The 22,830-nt window shown below is 50.0% G+C and overlaps 1 protein-coding gene across 6 annotated transcripts in view; it reads left to right on the top strand.

The window, feature by feature from the left end:
* Nucleotides 1–22,830, top strand: part of MYLK (myosin light chain kinase) — a 284,510-nt gene that overhangs the window by 172,741 nt on the left and 88,939 nt on the right. For all 6 annotated transcript variants that reach the window (XM_044942611.2, XM_006078551.4, XM_044942623.2 and 3 more), the window contains 5 exons: nucleotides 514–666; nucleotides 14,295–14,432; nucleotides 15,870–16,067; nucleotides 16,747–16,996; nucleotides 22,726–22,797. In XM_044942611.2, coding sequence (XP_044798546.1) covers nucleotides 514–666; nucleotides 14,295–14,432; nucleotides 15,870–16,067; nucleotides 16,747–16,996; nucleotides 22,726–22,797 — 811 coding nt within the window. The remainder of the gene's footprint in view (nucleotides 1–513; nucleotides 667–14,294; nucleotides 14,433–15,869; nucleotides 16,068–16,746; nucleotides 16,997–22,725; nucleotides 22,798–22,830) is intronic.

Genomic DNA, 22,830 nt, shown 5'->3' with positions numbered 1-22,830 from the left:
TCTGCAGTGGGAAATAGGCTCATTGTTTCTGGAAACATCTAAAAAGAGCTGGGAGCCTCGTGTGCAGTCTGGGTGAGGTCCATTCTGCCTGAGGCTGGGCTGTAGGCCAGGTGACCCTGTGAGATTCTTTCCAGGCTCAGAATAATGTGAAGTCTAGGATGTGTATCTGGGGACTATTTATTTAAACAGAATGCACAGAACTCTGTCCCTTTCTTGCTTGTATTCTAAATGCCTCCAGAATCTCTCCCCCAAGTCCTACCAGCCCCAGTCTTGCTCCTCGACCCTCACAATCACTCCCTCTCCTTCACCTCCCTGACTCCTGCCTCTTTCTCTCCCCTTTGAGCCTCTATCCAGCTGGCTGGGGGTGGTCCTAACACATCATGAGCCCTCAGTGGGCCTGAGCAAGTGTGGGGAGCCCCAGCGTCATGACAGCAGCCACCCTGCTGAGGACAGGACTCCCACCCCTCTGCTGGCTTCTCCCTGGCCTGAGCCCTCCTGTGCTTCCCTCCCCAGGACAGCCCATCCAGTACGCCCACTCCACCTGCGAGGCTGGCGTGGCCGAGCTCCACATCCAGGACACCCTCCCAGAGGATGATGGCACCTACACCTGTCTGGCTGAGAACACCGCAGGGCAGGTGTCCTGCAGCGCCCGCGTCACTGTCCAGGGTAGGAGCCTCTGGGCAGCCCTCTAGAAACACCTTTCCTGCCAACACATCTGCTTTGGAGAAAGGGCACCGCATCTGAAGGCAGGCAGGTGGAGGCAATGGCCTCCAGGAGCTCACAGTGTCCAGGGTCTGCCACCGGAGACAGACGTGCAAGCCCAGTCCTCCACCCCCACCCCACTGTGGCTGAGGGAAGATGCAGGGGAAAGAGGCAAAGACGCCCTTGGTTCGAGAAGCTTCCAGTCTGATAGGCAGAAAACCACACCCACTGAGAGAGGACGAGCTCCTGTAGGACTCAAGCTCTCACAAACGACCCCTCATGCACTGGGGGACACGGGACACCAGGTAACAGGTGCCAGTACTGAGGCTTCTGGAGAGCCCGTTTGTCCTGTTTCCTTCTGCCCTCCCTCCTCCCTACCACCCAGGCTTCGGCCTGGTGTCCAGTAATCTGATTAGCATGGTCATCATGCATTGATCAGTGCCAAATGTTTAGTCCCAGAAGTCCCGGTGGGGGAGCCACAGACTCAAGACAGCTGTCTGGGCTGTGGTATTGGCGGGCGTGGTGACAGAGCTGGAGAAGGTCTTCTTGGGCAGGGTGTTCAGGTAAGCCTGATTCCCCACCCTCAGCTGGGCCCGGGCCCCCAGGTCCCACAGTGACTGGGGACTGAGTGCTTAGACCGGGTGTGGCATGCCCTGCTTTGCCAGCAGCTCAGTAGGAGACACACCATCCGGCTCTGTTACCCCAGGCTCAGCCTCTTGGGGAGAGTCTTCTTGTATCTGAGCAGCAGCCTTCCAGGGGGCCTTAGAGGTGGTTTCGCTGAAAATGGGGAGGGAAAATCATATGTTGGTTATCTCGCTAGATACTGTCACCTCACCTATATTTTCTCGATTCTCAAAAACCCTGGAAGCCGGGTTGGAGAGGGCAGCGCTCTTCCTATCTTTCACAGAAGGGTTTGGAGGTCTCAAGAAGTCAATGTCACTTGCCTTGTGAGCCACACTGGCCTTTGGAACCCAGATCTCCAAGCCCCTGCTCACTCCCTGTCCTTTTGCAGAGGGCAAGTCCCTGGGCCCCAGAGTGGGGATGACGCTCACCCCAGGGGCTAGGCAGTGTCACCCCTGAGGGATAAAGGAATGGCACTGACAGCCTGTCTGTCTAGGAGGGGGACACGCTCTCCAGCCTCTCTGATTTCTCTGTGATTCCTCCTGAGTGCCTGGCATGGAGTCACCACCTGGGGACTGGCTCTGCCTCTTCCCAGGAGGCCCTCGCATCCCTGCCTGACTGTGGCCCCAGGAGCTTGTCGGCTTCATTCTAGTTTACAGTCCATCTGTTCTTTCCTCATGGATCTCGCTCATGGCTGATTGAGGGGTCTGGGGAAATCGTGGATCCAGGCCAGGGTTGCTGCTCCCACCTTCCCCCACCCCTGGGCTCTCCTTGGAGGTCCAAGAGGCCTACCCCAAAGTGGTAGTGGTGGAGAGGCTCAGAGAGGTGCACGATACTTGTGTGGTCTGAGCCCCCCTGGCTGGCTTCAGCCAAGGGCCCTGCTGATCCAGAGCCTGTCCTGGGCTGCCTGTGTTTAGATTGGATTAGAGGGACCCCACTGAGCTAACAGTCCCAGTGGAGGTGGGGGTCCCCAGAAGAGGGGCAAGAAGACTCTGGGGCCATCCTCCTCGCCCCCTAGGTCTGTGGGAGGAGTGGGACCTGGATGGTTGCCCATCCGAGCATGTTTCAAAGCAGAAACAGAGAGATCCCGTCAAGGACTCTGCCAGAGCTGTTTGGATCTGCTCTGAAAACAACCCTGTGTGAGCAGGACACCCCTCTAGCCCCCCCGCCCAGTGTGGGGTTTGACTGGCCCGTGAAGGCCAAACAGAGGCTCAGCTACCATAAATGGTGAAGGAGGCTGTAAGACGTGGCCACGCTCCGGCCACAGCGCTGGGCTGTCTGCACAGGATCGGGGAGGCCGAGCCTGGCACAGTGACACCCTGGCTCCATGCCCAGGGCACCCGGGGGGCTCTGGTCCACGTCCCACACTAGCACAGCCATGGAGTTTTTCTTACTTTATTGGCAGCTTGTTTGGCTGCAGTCTCTGTGGTGGCTCAGAGGGTGGGAGATGACCGTAGTGGAGGCGTTTGTCCCATGCAGTGCTGACCACTGTCCCGGCCTCTCCCTCAGCTGCCCAGACCTGGCCTTTCTGTCCCCTCTGTGTGGCCCCAGGCCACAGCTGGAGTGTGGACCAGGCTTCCTGGCTGTAAGTCCTGCCACTAGGCTGCTGCGTCCTGCGCTAATGACGTGGGATGTGCTCAGGAGCCCCAACCTTTAAACAAGACGAACTCTTTCCAAATGGCAAGTCTAAGGAGCGGTGTTACCAAAGGATCAACTCTGCTGCACTGGGTGGTTGTTTTTCTGTCTGTTTGTTTGGTTGGTTTTGGTAAAAGGAAGGGAGAATCAGAATCAGAGAAAGCCGGTGTTGGGCCAGATGCTAAAGCCATAGTCTGAGCACCCTGTTCAGGGAATTCTGGCCACAAGAGGGTGCTGTTCACCAATACCTCTTCCTCCGCTGTTCTGGTTTCCAGGGAGGAGGGGTTCTAGGGCAACTTTTGCTGGGGGAGAGTTTAGCAGATCCTGTTGAAGGCCAGACATGGGTGCTCTTTCTCACCTCAGGTTTTGGCAGCATCGAGAAGTTGCTCACTCAGCATTCTGATGGACCTTCTGCAGCCTCTTTTCCCTGCTCTGTTCTCTCTCCTCTGTAACCCCCTCCTCCCCAAATCTGACTAACTTCTTCCCACAAATGTCACTTCTCTTACCTGCTGTACCTCTCTTATCACAGTACTTACTTACAAGTAAGTTTTTCCTGAGCACCTCCTTGGCCCCAAGCATTGTTCTGGGGAAGCTGCCATGACCAGAAAACAGGTCCTGTCTTCCTGCCTTTTACATTCTGATGGATGGTCCAGAGCTGGCTTAATCCAGTATTGACAAGTGCTATTAAGAAAACGGAAATAGAGAGGCGGTGGAAGGGATCCTTTCTTAGGTGGGTGCTAGAGGAGACCTCTTGGGAAAGGTGACATTTGAGGGGAGACCTCATGAACTGGAAAAAAGACTGCTCCAGGCAGGTGGTACAGCAAGTGCAAAGGCTCTGAGTTGGGAACAAGAGCGGCCTATTCAAGGGCCAGTGAGGCTGCAGCCAAGGGAGTGGGATAGGGGCAAGTGGTAGAGGTTAGGTTCACCAAGAGAGGCAGGGGTACATCATGCAAGTCTCTAGAAGGGCGATGAGGGGAGAAAGCATTTTATCCTAACATGAAATTTCCTCTAATTGCCTGTTCAACTGCCTTTTTCGCTAGACTGTTAGCTCCCTGCAGGCAGGGACCATGTCTCATTATTGCATGTAGCACATGTCCTACTGTGTGAACATGTGTTCAGTGAACGGATGAAGGAAAAATGGAGGTGGGTGAGTCTCTGTGGTAGTGCAGGGGGCATTCCCTCCACCTCCTGTCTTGCCTGGGGGCTCAGGGCTCAAGGAGGTGCTCAGCAAACCTACACGCTAGCTCTCAAACGTCCCCCCAACAAATAATCCTGCTTTCATCCTCCTGTACTAGGAAAAAGTCCCCAGCAGTTAACCAGGCCATGAAAATCTTCCTCCTGACCCAGGATAGAGCCTAAAGGATGATTAATCTAAATTCCTGCAGAACCCAGGAGATCAGAGGAGAGTAAATATTTCAGTGTGTATGCACTGGTCATTGGTGCGGGGGCTTCCTTAGACTAGAATCTTTTTAATTTCTCTCACCTTGGAGTATCTTTGTCAAAGCTAAAATTCTTAAGTGACTCTAGATTTATTAACCTGCTAATGTGCCCATTTAGACAGAGTGTCTCAGCCTAATGGTTTGTTTATGTAAGTGAAGGCCTGCTGGGCTCTTAAAGCACCAAAGGACATAAAATGTGGATAAGTTAAAATTTTAAAAACCCTGATTTCTAAAATAAAAAATGAAATGTAATAAGCGTATTTACTAGAGTGTTTGTTTTGATAAAGAGCCTCTAATGAAAGTAATGGGCACCAGGGAGTCAGCCATTCTCTGGACAGTGAAAGCATCAATAAGAGCCCAGCTGGCTCTCAGATTAGTGGCAAGCCCTCTGTGGGGCAGCTTGGAACACTGTGTGTGTGTGTGTGTTTAGTCGGGTCCGACTCTTTATGAATCTGTGGACTGTAGCCCACCAGCTCCTCTGTCCTTGGAATTTTCCAGGCAAGAATACTGAAGTGGGTTGCCATTTCCTTCTCCAGGGGATCTTCCCAGCCCAGGTATCGAACCTGCATCTCTTGCATCTCCAGCACTGGCAAGGGGATTCTTTACCACTGCACCACCTGGAAAGCCCCTTGCTTTAAGCACTGACAGCCTCTTAAATATACTAAAAAAGAAAGTTCTGGGGGCTGGTGGTAAAGAATCTGCATGCCAATGCAGGAGACATGATTTGACCCCTGGGCTGGGAAGATCCCACATAATATGGGACAGCTAAACTCATGCTCCACAGCCACTGAGCGTGTCACACCACAGCCTCCTTCTACAGTCACTGCAGGCCATCTGTAGCATTTTTTTACTTGGAGTCCTTGGTCAGGAATGCCATCCAATATTACGGTTTTGTGTTCCTAATGGCAAAATGCGATCCGCGCTTTGACAGTGTGGTGGAGAGTGTGGTTTCCAGACGTGCCTCCAGAGGACACATGGGCTGGTTTGGATGGTTTACCTCTGCGTTTAGAGTTTGATTATAACTCCTAAGGCACTAAAAAGGCTGTGGTTGTAATATAGTCCCACTTCCCATCTGGCAACCCTATCATTACTGGTCAGAGATTCTTTGGGAGGGGGAGGGAGGTCATATGTCGTTGTTTCCTTTCATTCTTTTCCTTTCTACTTCACATTTGCTTCTTAGGGTCTGGAGAAATCAGTGGGGAGAAGGAAAACCAAAAGAGAGGGCACGGCTATGGAGGAAAGGCTCTCTTTTCATGCCCAACAAGTAGACCATTTGCTGACTCTCCAAGTCGGTTTATTCAGTTAGACAGACTTTTGTTGGGAGAGTGTTCATAGACATCCCTGGAGAGGGATTTGCACTGTGTGTAAATGCCCTGCCGATGGGGAGCGGCTGGGCGAAGGTAACCCTGGAGAGCCTTTGAGTCAACAGTCCTGGAGCTTAGGGAAAGGAGGAGGCCGGACTGAGACCCCTGGATGCTGCTGGATTTTGAGCACCACGTCAAGGAAGGAGGGAGGGTTGTGCTTCCGGAACTGTCTTTCATTGGTGATTCACTGAATGTCCATAGTGTAACAGGATGAATAGAATAACAGTGTGTGGAGTGAATTGGATTTGCTGTTGGAAAGACATTTTGCATTTTTATGACTAAACAAAATATTTCAGTTTCGAAACTTAAGGAAAATCTAGTAGCTCAGAGATGAAGGCAATAATTTTCCCTCTCCCTAACTGCATCTTCAGGAGGTCCATGTGTCTGCACACCTGAGAGGTGTGGGCACAGGGGATGTAGGAAGTAGGGGAGGGCCCTTCCATGTCCATTTTTATTTGGTGACAACCTGTGGATCCAGGGACACTGGTGTCAGAGCAGGGAAACTGCTGACAGACAGGGCCTGAGGCTCTGACAGCCGGACTTAGTAAAAACTGTGACAGGCAGTGCTCCCTCTTAGGGGGAGCCCTGGGGAGCTCTTTAGATGGTAGAGAATTCTGTCTGTTTCATATTGGTGTCATCATCTGTTTAAACACTTAAAGGTGACATCCTTAATTTTTTATTTTAATCTGACACAAGTTTTGAATGAGCTGGGAGCCTTCTAAGAGCCATTTTCAAGGCAAACTACTCATGTACATTTAATGCGAATTCAGACCATAAACACGGGGCACTTTAGAAAGCGGTAACTTAGCTGGTAAAAGTTGACAGGTGGAAAAAACTTCCAAGAGAAAGTGTCTAAGGAGAAACTCGAAAGTGTTTTTCTTGCTAAACCCTTGTAAAGTGAGGAAGGATTCAGAAGGGAAGAACAGGGGAATGATTGCAGTACAAAAGAAGACACTTGGATCCACACCAGCACTATAACAAAGCTGTAGGGCCTTCTTAATTTTCAAGCCCAAGAAAGCCCAAGGCCTTGCTCATGTCTCCAGTTTTGATGAGCAAGTTTATACCAGTTGTTGTGGTTGTTCAGTCGCTCATTTGTGTCCGACTCTTTGCAACCTCATGAACTGCAGCACACCAGGCTTTCCTGTCCTTTACCAGCTCCCAGAGCTTGCTCAAACACATATCCATTGAGTAGGTAATGCCATCCAACCATCTCATTCTCTGTCACTGCCTTCTCCTCCTGCCTTCAGTCTTTCCCAGCATCAGAGTCTTTTCTAAGTCAGCTCTTTGCATCAGGTGGCCAAAGTATTGGAACTTCAGTTTCAGCGTCAGTGTGACCAAAGTATTGGAGCTTCAGTTTCAGCATCAGTCCTTCCAATGAATATTTAAGATTGATTTCCTTTAGGATTGATTGATTTGATCTCCTTGCAGTCCAAGGGACTCTCAAGAGTCTTCTCCAACACCACAATTCAAAAGCATCAATTCTTCAACGCTCAGCCTTCTTTATGGTCCAGCTCTCACATCCATATATGACTACTGGAAAAACCATAGCTTTGACTATCTAGGCCTTTGTCGGCAAAGTAATGTCTCTGCTTTTTAATACGCTGTCTAGGTTTGTCATAGATTTGCTTCCAAAGAACAAGTGTCTTTTAATTTCATGGCTGCAGTCACCATCTACAGTGATTTTGGAGCTCAAGAAAATAAAGTCTGTCAGTGTTTAAATTGTTTCCCCATCTATTTGCCATGAAGGGATAGGACTGATGTCATGATCTTAGTTTTCTGAATGTTGGGTTTTAAGCCAACTTTTTCGCTCTGCTCTTCACTTTCATCAAGAGGCTCTTTAGTTCCTCCTTGCTTCCTGCCATAAGGGTGATGTCATCTGCATGATATACTAGTTATTGTATGAGAATTAATGAGAAAAGTAGCAAATAGCACCTGTTGTGTGGATGCTTAACTTCCTCTAAATAAGAGCTTTTCAAAACCTATAATTAGGATTATATAAGTTCCTGTAAGTGTTAAAACGACCATCAGTTATCATTTTTAATGAGGAACACTGTTTTGATAAACAATCTAATCAGTTAAAGCCAGTTTGTTTTGTTTAATTCCCATAACGACTCCACGCTCTGCTTTTGAATGAACTCCATTCTACAGATGAGGAAAACCAATGCTCAGACGTCAAGTCAGCAGCCACAATACACAGCTCACAGGCTGCCCCTCTAGGCCTCAAGTTGCCTCAGCCCACATGCTCATTGTGCTGCTCTGGGTCTCTGAGAAGTCATTTGTTTGATACTTTTGCTTCCCCAGAGCAAGAGTTTTATGTTTAAGTTCATGACTAGGGACTGTCTTCAGAAACAGTTTCTGATGAGTCAAAACAGAGCATAAATGGCCAAGGAGGGAAAACTTGGAGGGTCTGTGCTGTGCTTAGTCACTCAGTCGTGTTTGACTCTTTGTGACCCCCTGGACTTTAGCCTGCCAGACTCCTCTGTCCATGGAGATTCTCCAGGCAAGAATACTGGAGTGGGTTGCCATGCCCTCCTCCAGAGGATCTTCCCAAGCTAGGGATCGAACCCAGGTCTCCCACATTGCAGACCATTTCTTTACCATCTGAGCCACCAGGGAAGCCCAAGAATTCTGGAGTGGGTAGCCTATCCCTTCTCCAGGGGATCTTCCCAACCCAGGAACCCCCCGGGGTCTCCTGCATTGCAGGCAGATTCTTTACCAGCTGAGCTACTAGGGAAGCTCTGGGGGGTCTATATAGGCTCAAAGAGTGGTCTCTCTGTCTTTGTCTCTCTGCTTCCTTCTCTCTCTCCATGTTCCTTTCTTCTCCCACCTTCTCTCTTCTCTCCTCTCATTCCTCTATCCCTTTCCCAAGTCCTGCTATAGTTTAATCTACATGACATCATTTTTTACTTGTCAATAAACTGCTTATGGGCTTCCCTCATGGGTCAGACAGTAAAGAATCTGCCTGCAATGCAGGAGACCCAGGTTCGATCCCTGGGTTGGGAAGATTGCCTGGAGAAGGGGTTGGCTACCCACCCCGGGATTCTTACCTGGAGAATCCCATGGACAGAGCAGCCTGGCTACAGTCCATGGGGTCGCATAGAGTTGAACGTGACTGAGCATGTGCACTTCTTATAGCCGCTCTTAATCTCAGTTCTTGTCTTTTCCACCAGAGGACAATCCTGTTCCTTTTCCCTTCTCTCAATGTGGAACAGAACCCCCAACACCCGGCTACCCAGTTTAATGGCAGAGAGAGCCAGTGAGCGAGTGGAGGGCCATTGGCTAATTGACCAAGTACCTGAGCAACAGACAAGTTCACTTCAGAAATTTAGTCCTAGGCCAATAAATTAAGGAGGCTCAGCCCACCCTAGATTCCAAAGAGAAAAGGCCCTGTGGACTTGGTCTCAGCAGACCAGAGGAAGCACAGCTGTGGGGGAGACCTGGGGTATGTTTAATCTGGCCCCATTTGAGCTGGGTTGCAAGTCTGTCATTGCATCCCTCCTCTCTTGGTGTACCACAGCCAGAGTCTGCACTCCCCAAATGAAAAAGGCTCAGGTTGCCTGAGGTGCTGTGGCCCCGGGGGCCTCTTCCCTCAGACCCTGGTCCACCTACCCTGCCTGAAACCAGGACTGCGCCGGGTGCCAGCTAAAGCAGGACTCCAGGAGAGTCTCTAGAGAACCAGCTACTCTGGGCAAGAGCACAAGGACAGAAAGCTCCCAGGGGAATCTAGCTGACTGGCCTTTGTTCTCAGGTCAGGAAGGCAGCATCCAGACCAGGACCCCATTGGCCATGTCAGCTTTTCTGCCAGCTTCCTTCTCTGAGTCCCAGCTCATTCTGCTGTAAAATGAGGGCACATTCTTCCCGACTTCAGAGGGTGTTGAACATAAGCTGAGAGCTGCGGATATCCTTTAGAATCATTAAGTGCTGACCTTTGTAAGGCATTGTTATAATGTTATCTCAGTGGCAGCTGAGACCTTTCAGATCTCTGACCAATTATATGTGAATACCCTGATTTGAGAGGACACCATATTGTTTCATTTCTCATCATATCAATAGTTATTGTCAGATTGAGTTTGCCTAACCAAAAACAGTTGGATTAGGAAAGGCACAAAACATTTATTCTTGTACCTATTATGTGCCAGATATTCTTTAGCTGTTTTACATATGTCATTTCTTTGAATCATCTGAAAATCCAGCACTATTTATCATGCATTATACTAATGATGTGTGTATTACCCGTATCACTTGGGCATTATTGTCAGTAACTGATGATAACTGTATCCTTATCAGTTTAGAGGAGAGAACCCTGAGGCTTAGCTTGGGGGACTTGCTTCAGATCACACAGCTCGAGCTAGAAGCTCACAACATCCATTTCCATCCGTCTCTTCTTACTGTATCTAAGTCCACGCAAGAGGGAGCATAAACTGATATGTGATCTATCGGCCACAGATGAGCCGGGATAAGTTGTGTATGGCTTTGGAATTAAATGACAAACATACACCTTGCCCTTTGCCCTGACTTTCCCTGCTCTGTGTTAGTTTTTCTCCCTTGTCAGGTGTCTAGAATGGGGGTCCACATAGCACATCTGTCCTCATGGGGAGTCCAGCATGGCCATCCCTGCAGGCTCCCTTGGAAAAGACAATCTCAGAACACCTTGGCCTCATGGTCAGGAGGCCTGGGTTTGAGCTCTCAGTCTGCCTGTCACTGGCTCGGGGACCTTGGGTACCTTTCTTCACCTGAGCACGTCCCAGCCTCTCTCCAGTAAAGTTGGGTGGTGGGCTTGGGACTGGGGTTTCAGGATTCAAGTTAGGGCTGCTTTTCTGGGGTTGCCTAAGGAAGCTGCTTGCCCTAAAACTGACATCCTCATTGGCTCCGGGATCTGAGCCCAGAGTGTGTTTGTAGGGGAGGTTTGGTTGTTTTTCTCATTCTGTGAAGACTCTGGGGTGGCAATTGGGGCTGAGCCTGGCTCTCCGTGGTTCTAGTCCCACGTGACCCTGAACGGCAGGCTTGAGAACAGGTTCATTCTGCACATTTACTCCCTGTCACTTCCCTCTGCTCTCTGTTCTTGCTGTGGGGCCCTTGCTGGGGAGGCACCAACAGGGTCAGAGACGATGGGTGACATTGGAACTAAATGCCTGCCTGGGGCAGTTTCCACAGATTCAGACACTGTCACTCATCTCTCTCTGAAGGAGTGCAGTGAAATTTTGTTCTCAAAATTTAGATTTACTTTAGATATATCCATATTTTTAAGCAACACATTTGTATTCTTAACAGTATTTCCCTTAGGTGACATAAAAATGAGAATCTTTAATCCTGGGGTGAGGCTCCATTTGTTCTTCTGCTGCTGATATACCCACCAGGTAATTAAGCCCAAGAGGTAGGTGTGAGTGAGCACTCACGCCAGCCTCACACACCTGCGAATGTGGATGATGGGTAGCTGGAGAAAGTACTTTCATATATTATCTCTTTAAGCCCCCCAGGTCCTGTAATAGTACTATTATTCCCCTAAGTACAGTTGAGGGAGTTACGCTTTAGAAAGAGAGAGTGCCCTGCCCAAGATCAAGTCCCAGCCTCAGATCCTACATTTCAGTGGCTTTCAGAAGCAGTGAACTGTCACGTGGGAGGCAGTGCCAGGACGCCCTGTCAGGGCGGGGGGTGCAGATAGGCATTTAGTTGCGCTGGCTGAGACCCGTAGGGTGGCTCGGCTCTGCCAAAGCCCCAGGCCTGGAAACTGAGCGGTAGGAAGACCTAACACATGGAGGAGTCAAAGAGGAGCTGTCAACTGCTTGCAGGAAAGGGAGCTGGAGGTTTTGATGTTCCTGAAGCATCTGGGAATGAGAGTCCATCTGCAGGGAGCTCTGTAAAGCTGGGACTCTGGCCAAGACAGTGGAGAGGCGGGAACTGGGAGGGCTCTGGACAGGCGAAAACATTTTGTCCTTGAGCCTTCTCCTTCTATGCAAGAGGAAATTCCTCAACTCTCCCGAGGCAGCCTGCTTGCCCAGGGAGATCTAAGCATTCCCAATATTGAGTCCCTCAAGCCCACCGGTTGGGCCTTCTGCCAAGGGTGCCTGACTGCCCCTGTCGGAGGGAATGATGCCAGGGCATGGGTCCTGTGTCCCCTTGCACTCTGGCTCCACGCCCTGCACACAGCCCCTACCTTGGCGTAACTTGTCCTCCCACCTCCCTGGTCTTCCCAGCCTCTCCTACCCTCAGCCCCAGAGGCTGTGCAGGGCATGTTCTAAGTATGCCATATTTTGTTTTCATTTAGTGGCCAGTTTGGAGTTAGGCCTTTCCCAGGTATGTAAATCAGCCTAGAAATGTATTGTCATGGCTACAGGCTTCCAGGAGAAGATCTGGTTTGTGTGGCTGTGGGCTAAAAAGAACTCAAAATACCACAGTCCCCCTGCCCCCAAACTTAGAGTTTACCTTAGCGATACCATAGCCTTCTTTGTCTCTACCCCTGCCCACTTCAGACCCGCCACCCCCCCTACCCCCACCAAGACAAAACCAAAAAGACTGAAAAAGTTATTACTGAAGATCAAAACCATGTGGCTCACAGGACGAAGGGCAGGGTCAGAGACTGAGCAGCTGGGAGCTGTGGAAAACAGATACCAGCTCACCTCTCCGCTCCCCTTTCCCTTTGGCTCTCATGAGGTAGGTCAGAGCCCAGCTTAGGGAGGATTCTGAGAATGAAGGAAAGCCTGTTTATTACCCTACCTCCCCCAGAGAACAGAATGGGGCTGAGTGGGCCAGCCCTGAACCCAGAGAGTTGTTCTAGTTTCTGTCTTTGGCTAGCTGGGGCACTCTTTCCCTCTCCCAGAGAGAGATTTTCTCCCCATTTTGGCTGTACAACAAACTACATATATTTATGGTGTTTACTTTGAACCTTCGTGCATGAAACCTTCACCACGATTTTAAGAAATGAACATCTCCATCACTCCAAACGCTTTCTTATGCCCCTTTACAATCTATCCCCCAACCCCTGCCCCAAACAACCTGTCGCTATATTTTGCTTTTTCTAGAATTTTATATAAATGGAATCATCCAGTATACTTTCTTGGTCTGCTTTCTTTCATTCAGTGTAATGTTGGTGAGATTTGTCCTTGTTGCAGTGTTTTTGTTAGCGCTGAGTAGTATTCCATTGGTATGGATACATCATAGTATGTTTATTCATTCACTTGTTGATGCGCATTTGGGTTTTTTCCAGTTTGGAGCCATTAGGAAGAAAGCTGCTATGAATGTTTGTGTACAAGTCTTTGTTTGGACATGTGCTTTCATTGCTCTTGTGTAAATACCCAGGAATAGAATGAATGGATCATGTGCTAAATGATTAACTTTTTAAGAAACTGTCAGATTGTGTTCAAAATGGTCTGAACTATTTTGCACTCGCACCAGCAGCATAGGAGAGTTCTGGTTGTGCCACATCCTTGCCAGCATGGTACTTAGGATGATCAGTCTTTAATTTTAGTCATTCTAATGATGTAGTGTCTTTGACTTTCTTGAAGTGCTTAAAATCTCAGGAGATGGTAATGGAGCACCATGCAGTCATAGAAAACAATGAAGAGGCTCTCCAGTTCTGTTTTATGAGAGACATCTAGATATGCAGTTCTACCTGTGTACCTGCGGGTTCTGCATCTGTAGATTCAAACAACCGCATATCAAAAATATTTGAGAAAAAAAATTCCAGAAAGTTTCAAAAAGCACAATTTGAATTTGCCATGCTGGCAACTATTTATATAGTGCTTACATTATAGTAGGTATTATAAGTAATCAAGAGGTGATTTTAAAGTATATAGGAGGATTTTAGGTTATATGCAAATATTAAGCTATTTTTTTTTATATAAGGAACTTGAGCAGCTGCAGATTTTGGTATCAGCAAGGGATCCTGGAACCAATCCCCTGCAGATACCAAGGGATGACTGTATTGTTAGATGGAAAAGCAAGGTGCCAATCATTGTATATAGTTTGCTGTCAGTCTTTTAAGAGAAGAAAAATAAAAGTGTATACCTATGTGCTATTGTGTGTTATACACATGGACCATCGTTGGCACGATGAACAAGAAGCTGGAAATTGGTTGCCTCTGGGGAGAGACATTTGGCCAGAGGACAGGGGTAGAAGGGAGACTGTACACATACTCTATGTACCTTTTGAACTTTATGCCATATGAATGTGTCACTTATTCAAAAGAGTAAATAAAATTTAAGGGGTAAAAATCTCATAGGATGCCAAGCATTGGCTCTCCCCCACCACTTCCATCCCCCAGAAGTGCTCCTGGGGGCCCAGAGCCTAGGTTGGACATGGCTCTCCAGAGGCCTCATCCTTTCCTGCTGGGAGGCAAGAGCACTGTCATGCCATGCAGGGAAATGGGCACTCCTTGTTCTGAGGGGTCTCCTGGGCCTCCCACACTCCTTATCTGGCAGTAGTCGGTATCTGGTAGGAACATGAGCCCAGCACATTCACATGCTGAGTGTTCCTTTAGTCCATGTCTGTGGAATGAATGAGTGAATGTTCACCCCACCTTCTGTTTGCCACACAGAGAAGAAGAATGAGGAGAAGAGCGAGTACCTCCTGCCTGCGGCCCCCAACAAACCCGTCGCACCCCTCTTCCTGCAGGGCCTCTCTGATCTCCAAGTCATGGATGGGAGCCAGGTCACCATGACAGTCCAGGTGTCAGGTCTGCCATGTCTCTCTCCTCTGGGCATACATGAAAATGGGCATGGTTGCAACATGGGTATTGCTCCCCGATATCCTGCTCAGCTCATTGATCCATCAGAAAATCAGCCTGGAACTGTCAGTCAACGGACCTGCAGAAATGAAGCCTCTTGGCCCCTCGTTTCTGCTTTCTCTGGGCAGGATTTTCTGGATTCAAGGTTAAGCGGTTCAAGGGGGAAAAGATGGCCATGCTAGAGAGGTGGGGGATTAATTGAAAACATAATGTGGCCAGTGTAACTGGAGATTGTGAACACTGGTCCAAAACCAGATGCTGTGAGAACTTCCAGACTCTCGAAAGACAGTTGCTGTATTCAAATGTTACGGTGAGAAGATGGAACAGAGGCCTTCTCACATAGGGATGGGGTGACAAGAGCAAGGGATGAGCAGCCCAGTGGAAGACGTCACAGTCCTTGCTGGAAGCCAGCAAGCGAAGCCTGGGGAATCTCCTGGCACGGTTTTAATGACATAGACTTGTGCTGGCCTCTGATAAGTCCTGCTGACAGCCTGGAGGTCCTCTCTGGTTTTACAGTTTCTTTGGAGCAAAGGCGATAAGGACGAGCTGAGAGAGAACCCGCGGTCTTAGGGTGAACTCCCTGCTCCTAAAGGCTGGAGGCAGTCCCTGGATAATACAGGCAGAGGCTGGGTCCCCTCCCCTGCACACACTCCTCAAGTTTAGAAATCAGAGTCCCCCTGGCCTATTCCCAGGGTCTTGTTCCCCTGAAAGCAGAACACCATGGCTCAGCTCTTACCCCAGAGGAACCCTCACAGGTGGCTGTTGTTTTATGGCCCCCAAAAGTTGCTAGAAGCTACCCCCAGGGAAGTAGACTAGCAAAAACTGAAAATGCTATCCACCAAGAGCTGGGTCTGGAAAGCCTGACACCCATCTTCACCCTTGGACATTTGTATGGTACCAAAATGAAGTGCTGACGGAGCCTTTCCTTGGTGAAAACTGACAAGGGAGTTTCTGTGGAGGCCTGTGTGAGGTGTGCAGGGCAGGAAATGAGCTGGAACCCACCGATGCAGCTACCGCTCAGCATTGTCAGTCTTAATTCTGATTTTAAAAGCTTTTATACCAGTATGTTTTTCATCTCTGAAATCGTTTTTTTTCCACTTCTGGATTCTTTCTGGTTTCCCCAAATTTGTTGTTAAGCAATTGTAATGAACATGTGTTGAGTACTTGCTTTGTGCCAGGTGCTGCTCTAATCCGCTTTCTGGTGGGCTGCTGAGGGGGTGGTATGAATTTATTTAACCCTCCCAGTAAACCTATGAGGTGGGTTGGGTTAGAATATTTATGGATGGGAAGACTGAAGCAACGCAATGCCACAGTACTAAGCAGAGCTGCCCACGGCCCAGGGAAGCGCCTCTCTGACCAGCCCCGCTGCTGCTCCTCTCTGTTCAGGGAACCCGCCCCCGGAGGTCATCTGGCTTCACGACGGGACTGAGATCCAGGAGTCCGAGGACTTCCACTTTGAACAGCGAGGCACTCAGCACAGCCTGTGTATCCAGGAAGTGTTCCCGGAGGACACGGGCACTTACACCTGTGAGGCCTGGAACAGCGCAGGAGAGGTCCGCACACAGGCCGTGCTCACCGTGCAAGGTGGGGCTGACCTGTGACCTGGTGACCAGAAGCAGGGCAGGGACGGGGTAACTATGTGGTTACGGTCTCTCCAAAGACGATCTGGAGGTGAGGAAACCATGTGGGCCTACTTTGTTACCATCTCCTGTGCTCCCTTGGTTCCATCCCAGCCCCAGTGGCCAGCTCCCCGTCCTCCATCTGAGGCTCTGGCTGAGTGGGGCCACCCTTCCCTGCCTTTGGAAGCCCCTGCTCTCCCTGGATTACTGGTGAGCAGCTGCCTAGAGTGCTAGGAGAGAAATCTCCTAATACACTAACAGTTGGCAGTGACAGCTTTGGAGGTGAGGGCCTTTGAGGGCCCTTGCCTTTAGAGAACCCATATTTAAGAGGAGAGACAGGTTAAGCACACACAAGCAGTGACAGCTGTCCATCACACAGATCACTGTCCTAGCCCAGTGCCCCTGTACGTTCTAGGTGACCTCCCCTTGCTACAGCTCATGTTAATTTTGCCCTCTGAGAAGCAACCAAGACAAATTTGCCATGAGAAGGAGGTGCTCTCCCTGAATGTTCAATAAGAGTCATTTCTGGATAAGCTGTTCTTTGGGTAACATGCTGTCTTCTGACCTTCACCACCTTGGAGAGTTAGATGGATGCTCTCGGCTGAAAGGCCTTCCTCTCTAACTCAACCCTCTGCTAACTTCAGAGCCGCAGGATGGCACCCAGCCCTGGTTCATCAGCAAGCCCCGCTCGGTGACTGCCTGCCTGGGCCAGAGTGTCCTTATCTCCTGTGCCATAGCCGGCGACCCCTTCCCCACTGTGCACTGGCGTCGAGATGGCAAAGCCCTCTCCAGGGACACTGGCCACTTCGAGGTGCTACAGAATGAGGATGTGTTCACCCTGGTTCTGAAAAACGTGCAGCCCTGGCACGCTGGCCAGTATGAGATCCTGCTCAAGTGAGTCTGAATGCCCTGCTGATTTCCTCCAACCCCTCCCACCCTGTCCCTACCTCCTGGCAAAGTTGCTACTTGGGACCGGGAAGCCAGAGAAGCCACAGAAGAATGTGGGGCTGGGCTTCAGGGAAAAGAAAGAGCAGGCTTGGTGCTACTGACAAGCTTTTGTTCTTCCACCTCAAGACAGCAGAGGTTTATTGAGAGCCTTCCCTTCTGAGCGCAATTCCCCAGAGTCCTCCATCTTATTACATCCTGGTTTTGTTGCCCCCATTATTTGGTATATGAAGAATATGAGGAAAGATGGGTTAAAATTGGGAAAGCAGCGTTATCTATTGTGAAGGGAATATGCTGTGCCAAGTTGCTTCAGTCACGTCTGACTCTTTGTGATGCCGTGGACTGTAGCCTGCCTGGCTCCTCTGTCCATGGGATTTTCCAGGCGAGTATACTGGAATGAGTTGCCATTTCCTCCTCCAAGGATCTTCCCGACCCAGGGATCAAACCTTGGTCTCTGCTGTCTCCTGCATTGGCAGGCAGGTTCTTTACCACTATTGCCACCTGGGAAGTCCCATGAAGGGAATTTATTTGTTATCTCTCACCCCCATATTGCTTGAGACACCAATAATATTCTCACAGTTTCTATGGGTTTTGCCTCAGGCTTTTATACAAGGTTGCAATGAAGATGTCAGCAGGGGCTACTGTCTCTGAAGACTCGACTGAGGCTTGAGGGTCCACATCTATGATGGCTCACTCACTCACAAGGCTGTTGGCAGGAGGCCTCAGCTCCTGGCCATGTGGACCTCTCCCTAGGGCTGTTTGAGCATCTTCATGACATGGCAGCTGGCTTCCCCAGAGCTGGTGGTCCAAGGGAGACAACTAGTTTCAGTCTCCTATGACCATTCTTCGGCAGTCATTACTTCTGCCACATTTTATCCATAAGCGGTGAGTCAGTAAGTACAGCCCATATTCAAGCAAAGGGGAATTAAGTTCTCCTCTTGGAGAGAGGAGTATCAAAGAGTTTGTAGACATTTAAAACCACTACAGGGACATTAACTATCCCCATTCATTTCTCCTTCCTTTCAAGGTCTTTCTAGGGAACATGGGAAGGTAAGCTCCATGAAGGCACATTGCTGTGTTCCCAGTGCCTAGAACACTGTCTGCATAGTCGGCATTTAGTAGCTATTTGTTAAATGGATGTGATCCAGAAATATTTTTCCACCTTTAAACTGCTCTAATTCTTTACTCCATGTCTACCCTGGGTTGATGGGGACAGAACACCAGCCCCTAGGGTTGGTATTAGCACTGAAAAAGAGCACTTGTCTGTACCATGACTCTGCAAACAGATTTGCCACATCCTGAAGATGATTGGACTGCTCTGGCTCAGGTGCCTGGCCTCTTTACAAGGGGCTTGCTCTCCTGGATCATTCATTTCCCTGTACTGAGCCCACGGTGTTCAGGGCTCTGAGCTACAGACAGGCTCTGTAACCACATGCCAAAGCTACTGCCATGATGGAGCCTTGTTCTAAGTAAGGACAAAACCTAGCATGTGCTCCATCTACTTGGGTCCTTTCTGGGCATGTGCTTTATACTTGAATTGTTAGCTTCTGCTGCATAACAAACCATCAAACAAAAAATATTTGGTGAGTTTTAGTAAAATAGCCACTTATTACTTCTTGGGCATCTTTGGATCTGCTAGGAAATTCTACTTAGCTGGCAAGGCTCAGCAAACCTCACCTGAGGTAATACCACATCCGTGGCAGCTGATGAGATGGTTGTGGGCCTATTGATTATCCTATCACCATCAGCAATATGCTCAGAACACACTGATGGCCTTAGCCTTGTTCCTGAACTAGTTATTATTAGGAAGACCAATCTGCCTCCAAAATAGAAAATAGTTTCTTCCTCTCGGCCAGTGCAAATAATGGAAACTGATTCTGTGTTAGAATAGAGCTTGTCTGTCTGAAAGAAATGATGCTTTGAGACAGTACTCGTGTACTCAAGCTAGACATCCTAGAAGAGATGAGTTTTTTTGTGGGATTTTGAGGCAAATGAGGCAAGTCTCATTGGATAGACTGAGTGTGAGAGGGTAGGAAAGAGCAAAGCAAGGCTGTGGGAAGCCTGCCAGGCCAGAGTGGAGGGTTGCACTGGGAGGTCGGCAGGCAGACTGTCTGGGCCCAGCTGGGGACAGTCATAAAACTTAGACTGTCTTAGCTGGAAGGGACTCCAGAAGTTACTGAACCGCCTCCTTGTTTAATAATGGGGGAAGCTGAGGCTGCAGGGTCAGGCCACCCAAAGGTGAGTAGCAGAGCCCAGACTGGAACCCTCGGCTCTGTCTTTAAACCAGATGCTCCTCCATTCTTTGTTTCAGTGCACTGGGAACTTGGGAAACCTGGGACAGGACGTCACACTGGGGTCCCCAAACTTGCATCCCTCACCCCTCTTCCCTCCCCTGCGTCCAGCCTCCGCATTCCTTTGGGAGGCTGCTCCCTGGCCTTGGCTTTTTCCCCAGTAAGGAGGCAAGTCCATGGAAAATTGCCCTGGGGAGTGTGTGCCAGGCCTGCCAGGGGCTCCTCTGACTTTTCTCAGACCCAGACCTAGAGAGAAATCAGACCTGTGCCCAGGACAGAATGCCTTTCAAGGACAGAGACTGGGAGGAAGCTGGGCTGAGGGCGGGGGTAGGACAGGTGCTGTCTGTCTCTGCGGGAGCTGGGGGCACATGCGCGGCTGACTCCTGCCTTCCCTTCCCTAGCTCTGAACTAAAAGGGCAAATGTCAAAAAATCAGCTCCAAATTCTAGCTGAAAAATTTGAAAGATTGATACTTGCCAGGAAATTAGTTCTTTAATTTTGCATATAGAATCCATTCCAGGGGTGGGTGATTCAGTGTGGGGCAGGGTCCAAGATTTTGTAACCAGAGAGTGGGCTTCTGACTCAGAGCTTAGGAGGTAGGGAACACAGAGGATTCTGTTGGGTGCAAAAGGTGTCACTTACAGAGTGACAGCCCCATACCTCTGTGGCAGCACCTGGGCTGGGCATGGGGTTGGGGCCTCAGCCTCAGGCCTGACGTTGTAACTGAGTCTGTGCCGACACCAAAGAGGCCCCAGGCGGCTGATCAGCTGGTTCGGTTATCTGGGATGTGGGTCCCAGGTAACCTGCCTCTCTGATCTTTCCACATGAACCCATGATTTGCCCTAAAAGTCTAGCCAAATATTTAAAATGGATAATCAACAAGGACCCACTGTATAGCACAGGGAAGTTGGCTCAATGCTATGTGGCAGACTGGATGGGAGGGGATGGGAGTTTGGGGGAGAATGGACACATGTATATGTATTGCTGAGTCCCTTTGCTGTCCACCTGAAACTGTTAATTGGCTATACTCAAATACAAAGTTAAAAGAAAAGAGTCTAGCAGAGATTCTGGTGTGTGACTGTAGAAGTAGCGGACCCCAGGTCATGCCAAGAGATGACCTCCTCAGTGGGACCGCGGCAGTATTCCCAATTCTGCCCCTTAAGACTGTCTGGGTGCCCTCGCGTGAGGCCTGGAGAAGGGCTGGGCAGCAGGCTGCCTGCACCCCCTTCTTCAAGGCAGGTAATAGAAAACAACAGAAGCCCTTGCCAGCTTCCCCCGCGGGGAGCTAGTGCTCACTTCAGCTCAGGGGTCAGGGCACCTTACCGTTGAGAGCCTCTGAGGGGCTTGGCTGGGGTGAAGCATGGCCATGTGGTCAACATCTGCTCCTAAATGTGCATCTGGGCTATGTTCTATTTGTGACAGGAGGAGATTCAGCAGAGGAGATGTCAAAAAGGGCGCCCCGGAAAACATGGCCCTGGGGCACCCTGTCCTCATGCTCCATGCCCACCCCAGACCCTGCACCCTGTGCTTACAAGAAAAGTGGGAACAGAGTGGGCCCTACTAGCCAGCAACCTGGACGCAGGGTGCTCAGGGGCGAGGCCTCAGCCACAGGTGACCCCCATGGCTATTCTGTGAGTCACCCGAGCCCTGGTAGTTTTCTGTGCTGAGCTCCCAGGATGGTCTGAGGGCCTGAGCCTTCCCAGAGCTTGGTGCTGAGAAGGCACCTAAGTGCTGTCTATGGAAGACAACCAGCAGGTACCCAGCAGATGAGAGAAGGTTAGGGAGCATGAAAGGCCAACCTCTCCTCTGTCAAGCGGGTTCCCAGTGTTGAGCAGCAAATAGTGACCCCCAGGACCCTCAAGAATCATCTGCCACACCATGGGCTGCCGGTGCCTGACCTGGAGTTGGCCCTGCATTGGGAGGGAGGCCATGCAAAGCAAGGTAATTGCTTGAGTGCATTGGCAGAGCCACAGGAACATGTGCTCAGCTCTCTGTCCATGTGGGGGTAACATACACATGTTCCCAATCATGGACCGGCAGGTACAGGTGCCCGTCAGGTAGATCCCATCTACATGTGGTCGATATACACATGTACACATAGACACACATAAACACACACGTGTCCCAGGATAGATTTGTACTGAAGAGCACTGTAGGGTGGGATGGGAAAATTACAAGTCAGGTTCCAACCCTTTTCCCTACTAGCTAGCCCTGTGAGCTTAGGCAAAGTTACTTAACCTTTATAAGCCTAGTTTTTCTCACCTGTAAAAACAGTTGCTGACAGCCGCCTCACAGATCTGCCATGAGTAAAGGAGATGGAATATATGAGAGGGATTAGGTCTATGGTGGGACCTGGGGCAGGTGCCAGCCCCTGAAGTGCACACGATGTGGACAAGTGCAGGAAATGAGTGGGAGACCCCAAAAGCCCAACACTGCATCCTGGAAACCCTGAGCCTCCCCTCCTTCCCTTTACAGTGGGCACAAGAATGCTGGGAACCTCCCTGGGCTGTTGTGGGGGCAAGAAACACAGTGGCTGTGAGTCATGAAAGATGGAGGGTGCTACATAAAACATGGTTATTAGCAGGCAGAGTCGCCTTTAACTATCAGATCTGCCTGCACGGCTTCCCCCAGTCTGAGCAGCACCTTCTTAGCCTTCTCAGAGCCCAGACCTGCCAGCAGATGGCAGCCTTGGGATCTGATGGCTGATCTGCTGTAAGCCCAGCACAGCATGGGTATGGTACAGCCCCTTTCCCGAGCCCCTTTCCCCAGCTGGTCATGGACAGTGTTAGCAGTGGGCTAAAGAATCGCGAGCCCTCTCTTTGTGACAGAAGAAGAAAAAGGGTCACTTTGGTAGGGATTAGAGGGTGTTTTCATTTCATGAGCAGGTGAAGGGGACCCAGCAGATGGGAGCACCTTGTGAGTAGAAGGAATGACCACCCCAGTATTAAGGGGGCATGGAATGAGACTCAGGGTCACTGGGCAAGGTTAGTGGGGCCACACAGTCTAGACCAAGCAGCTCCATCACAGCCCTCAGCAGTTTTAGTCTTTACTCTTCCTTGACTGAGTGTCAATTGTATTATTTTTATAATATACTTACAGAAAAGTATTCCTATTTCTGGATGCCTACCTTAGCTGATTCTTTTTTTTTTTTTTCCTTCTTAAGCAAGAGCTGGAAAGATAAAGGGTGACCAAAGTCGGGGAGGGCCCTGCCCTAAACCTAGGTCTGGTGTGGGTGTGTTAGGGTCACAGCTGAGTCCACGGTCCCCTCTTCCCTGGAGCCAACCTGTGGCCAAGTTCCTGCCTGCCCTGCCCTCCCTACAGCCCTAGATCAGGCAGGCCCTTGGCCCAGAAAGCCCCTTGATCTGTATTGATCCCTTGAATTCTTCAGGAACCGTGTTGGCCAATGCAGTTGCCAGGTGTCCCTGATGCTACAGAGCAGCCCGGCCAGAGCGGTCCTGCGGTGAGTGTCCCCTGGGGGTTGCCAGGCCAGACC

The sequence above is a fragment of the Bubalus bubalis genome, chromosome 1, assembly GCF_019923935.1.
Source record: "Bubalus bubalis isolate 160015118507 breed Murrah chromosome 1, NDDB_SH_1, whole genome shotgun sequence".
NCBI lineage: Eukaryota > Metazoa > Chordata > Mammalia > Artiodactyla > Bovidae > Bubalus > Bubalus bubalis.
Note: the sequence above shows the minus strand (reverse complement) of the source record. Positions and strands in the feature narration are given on the sequence as shown.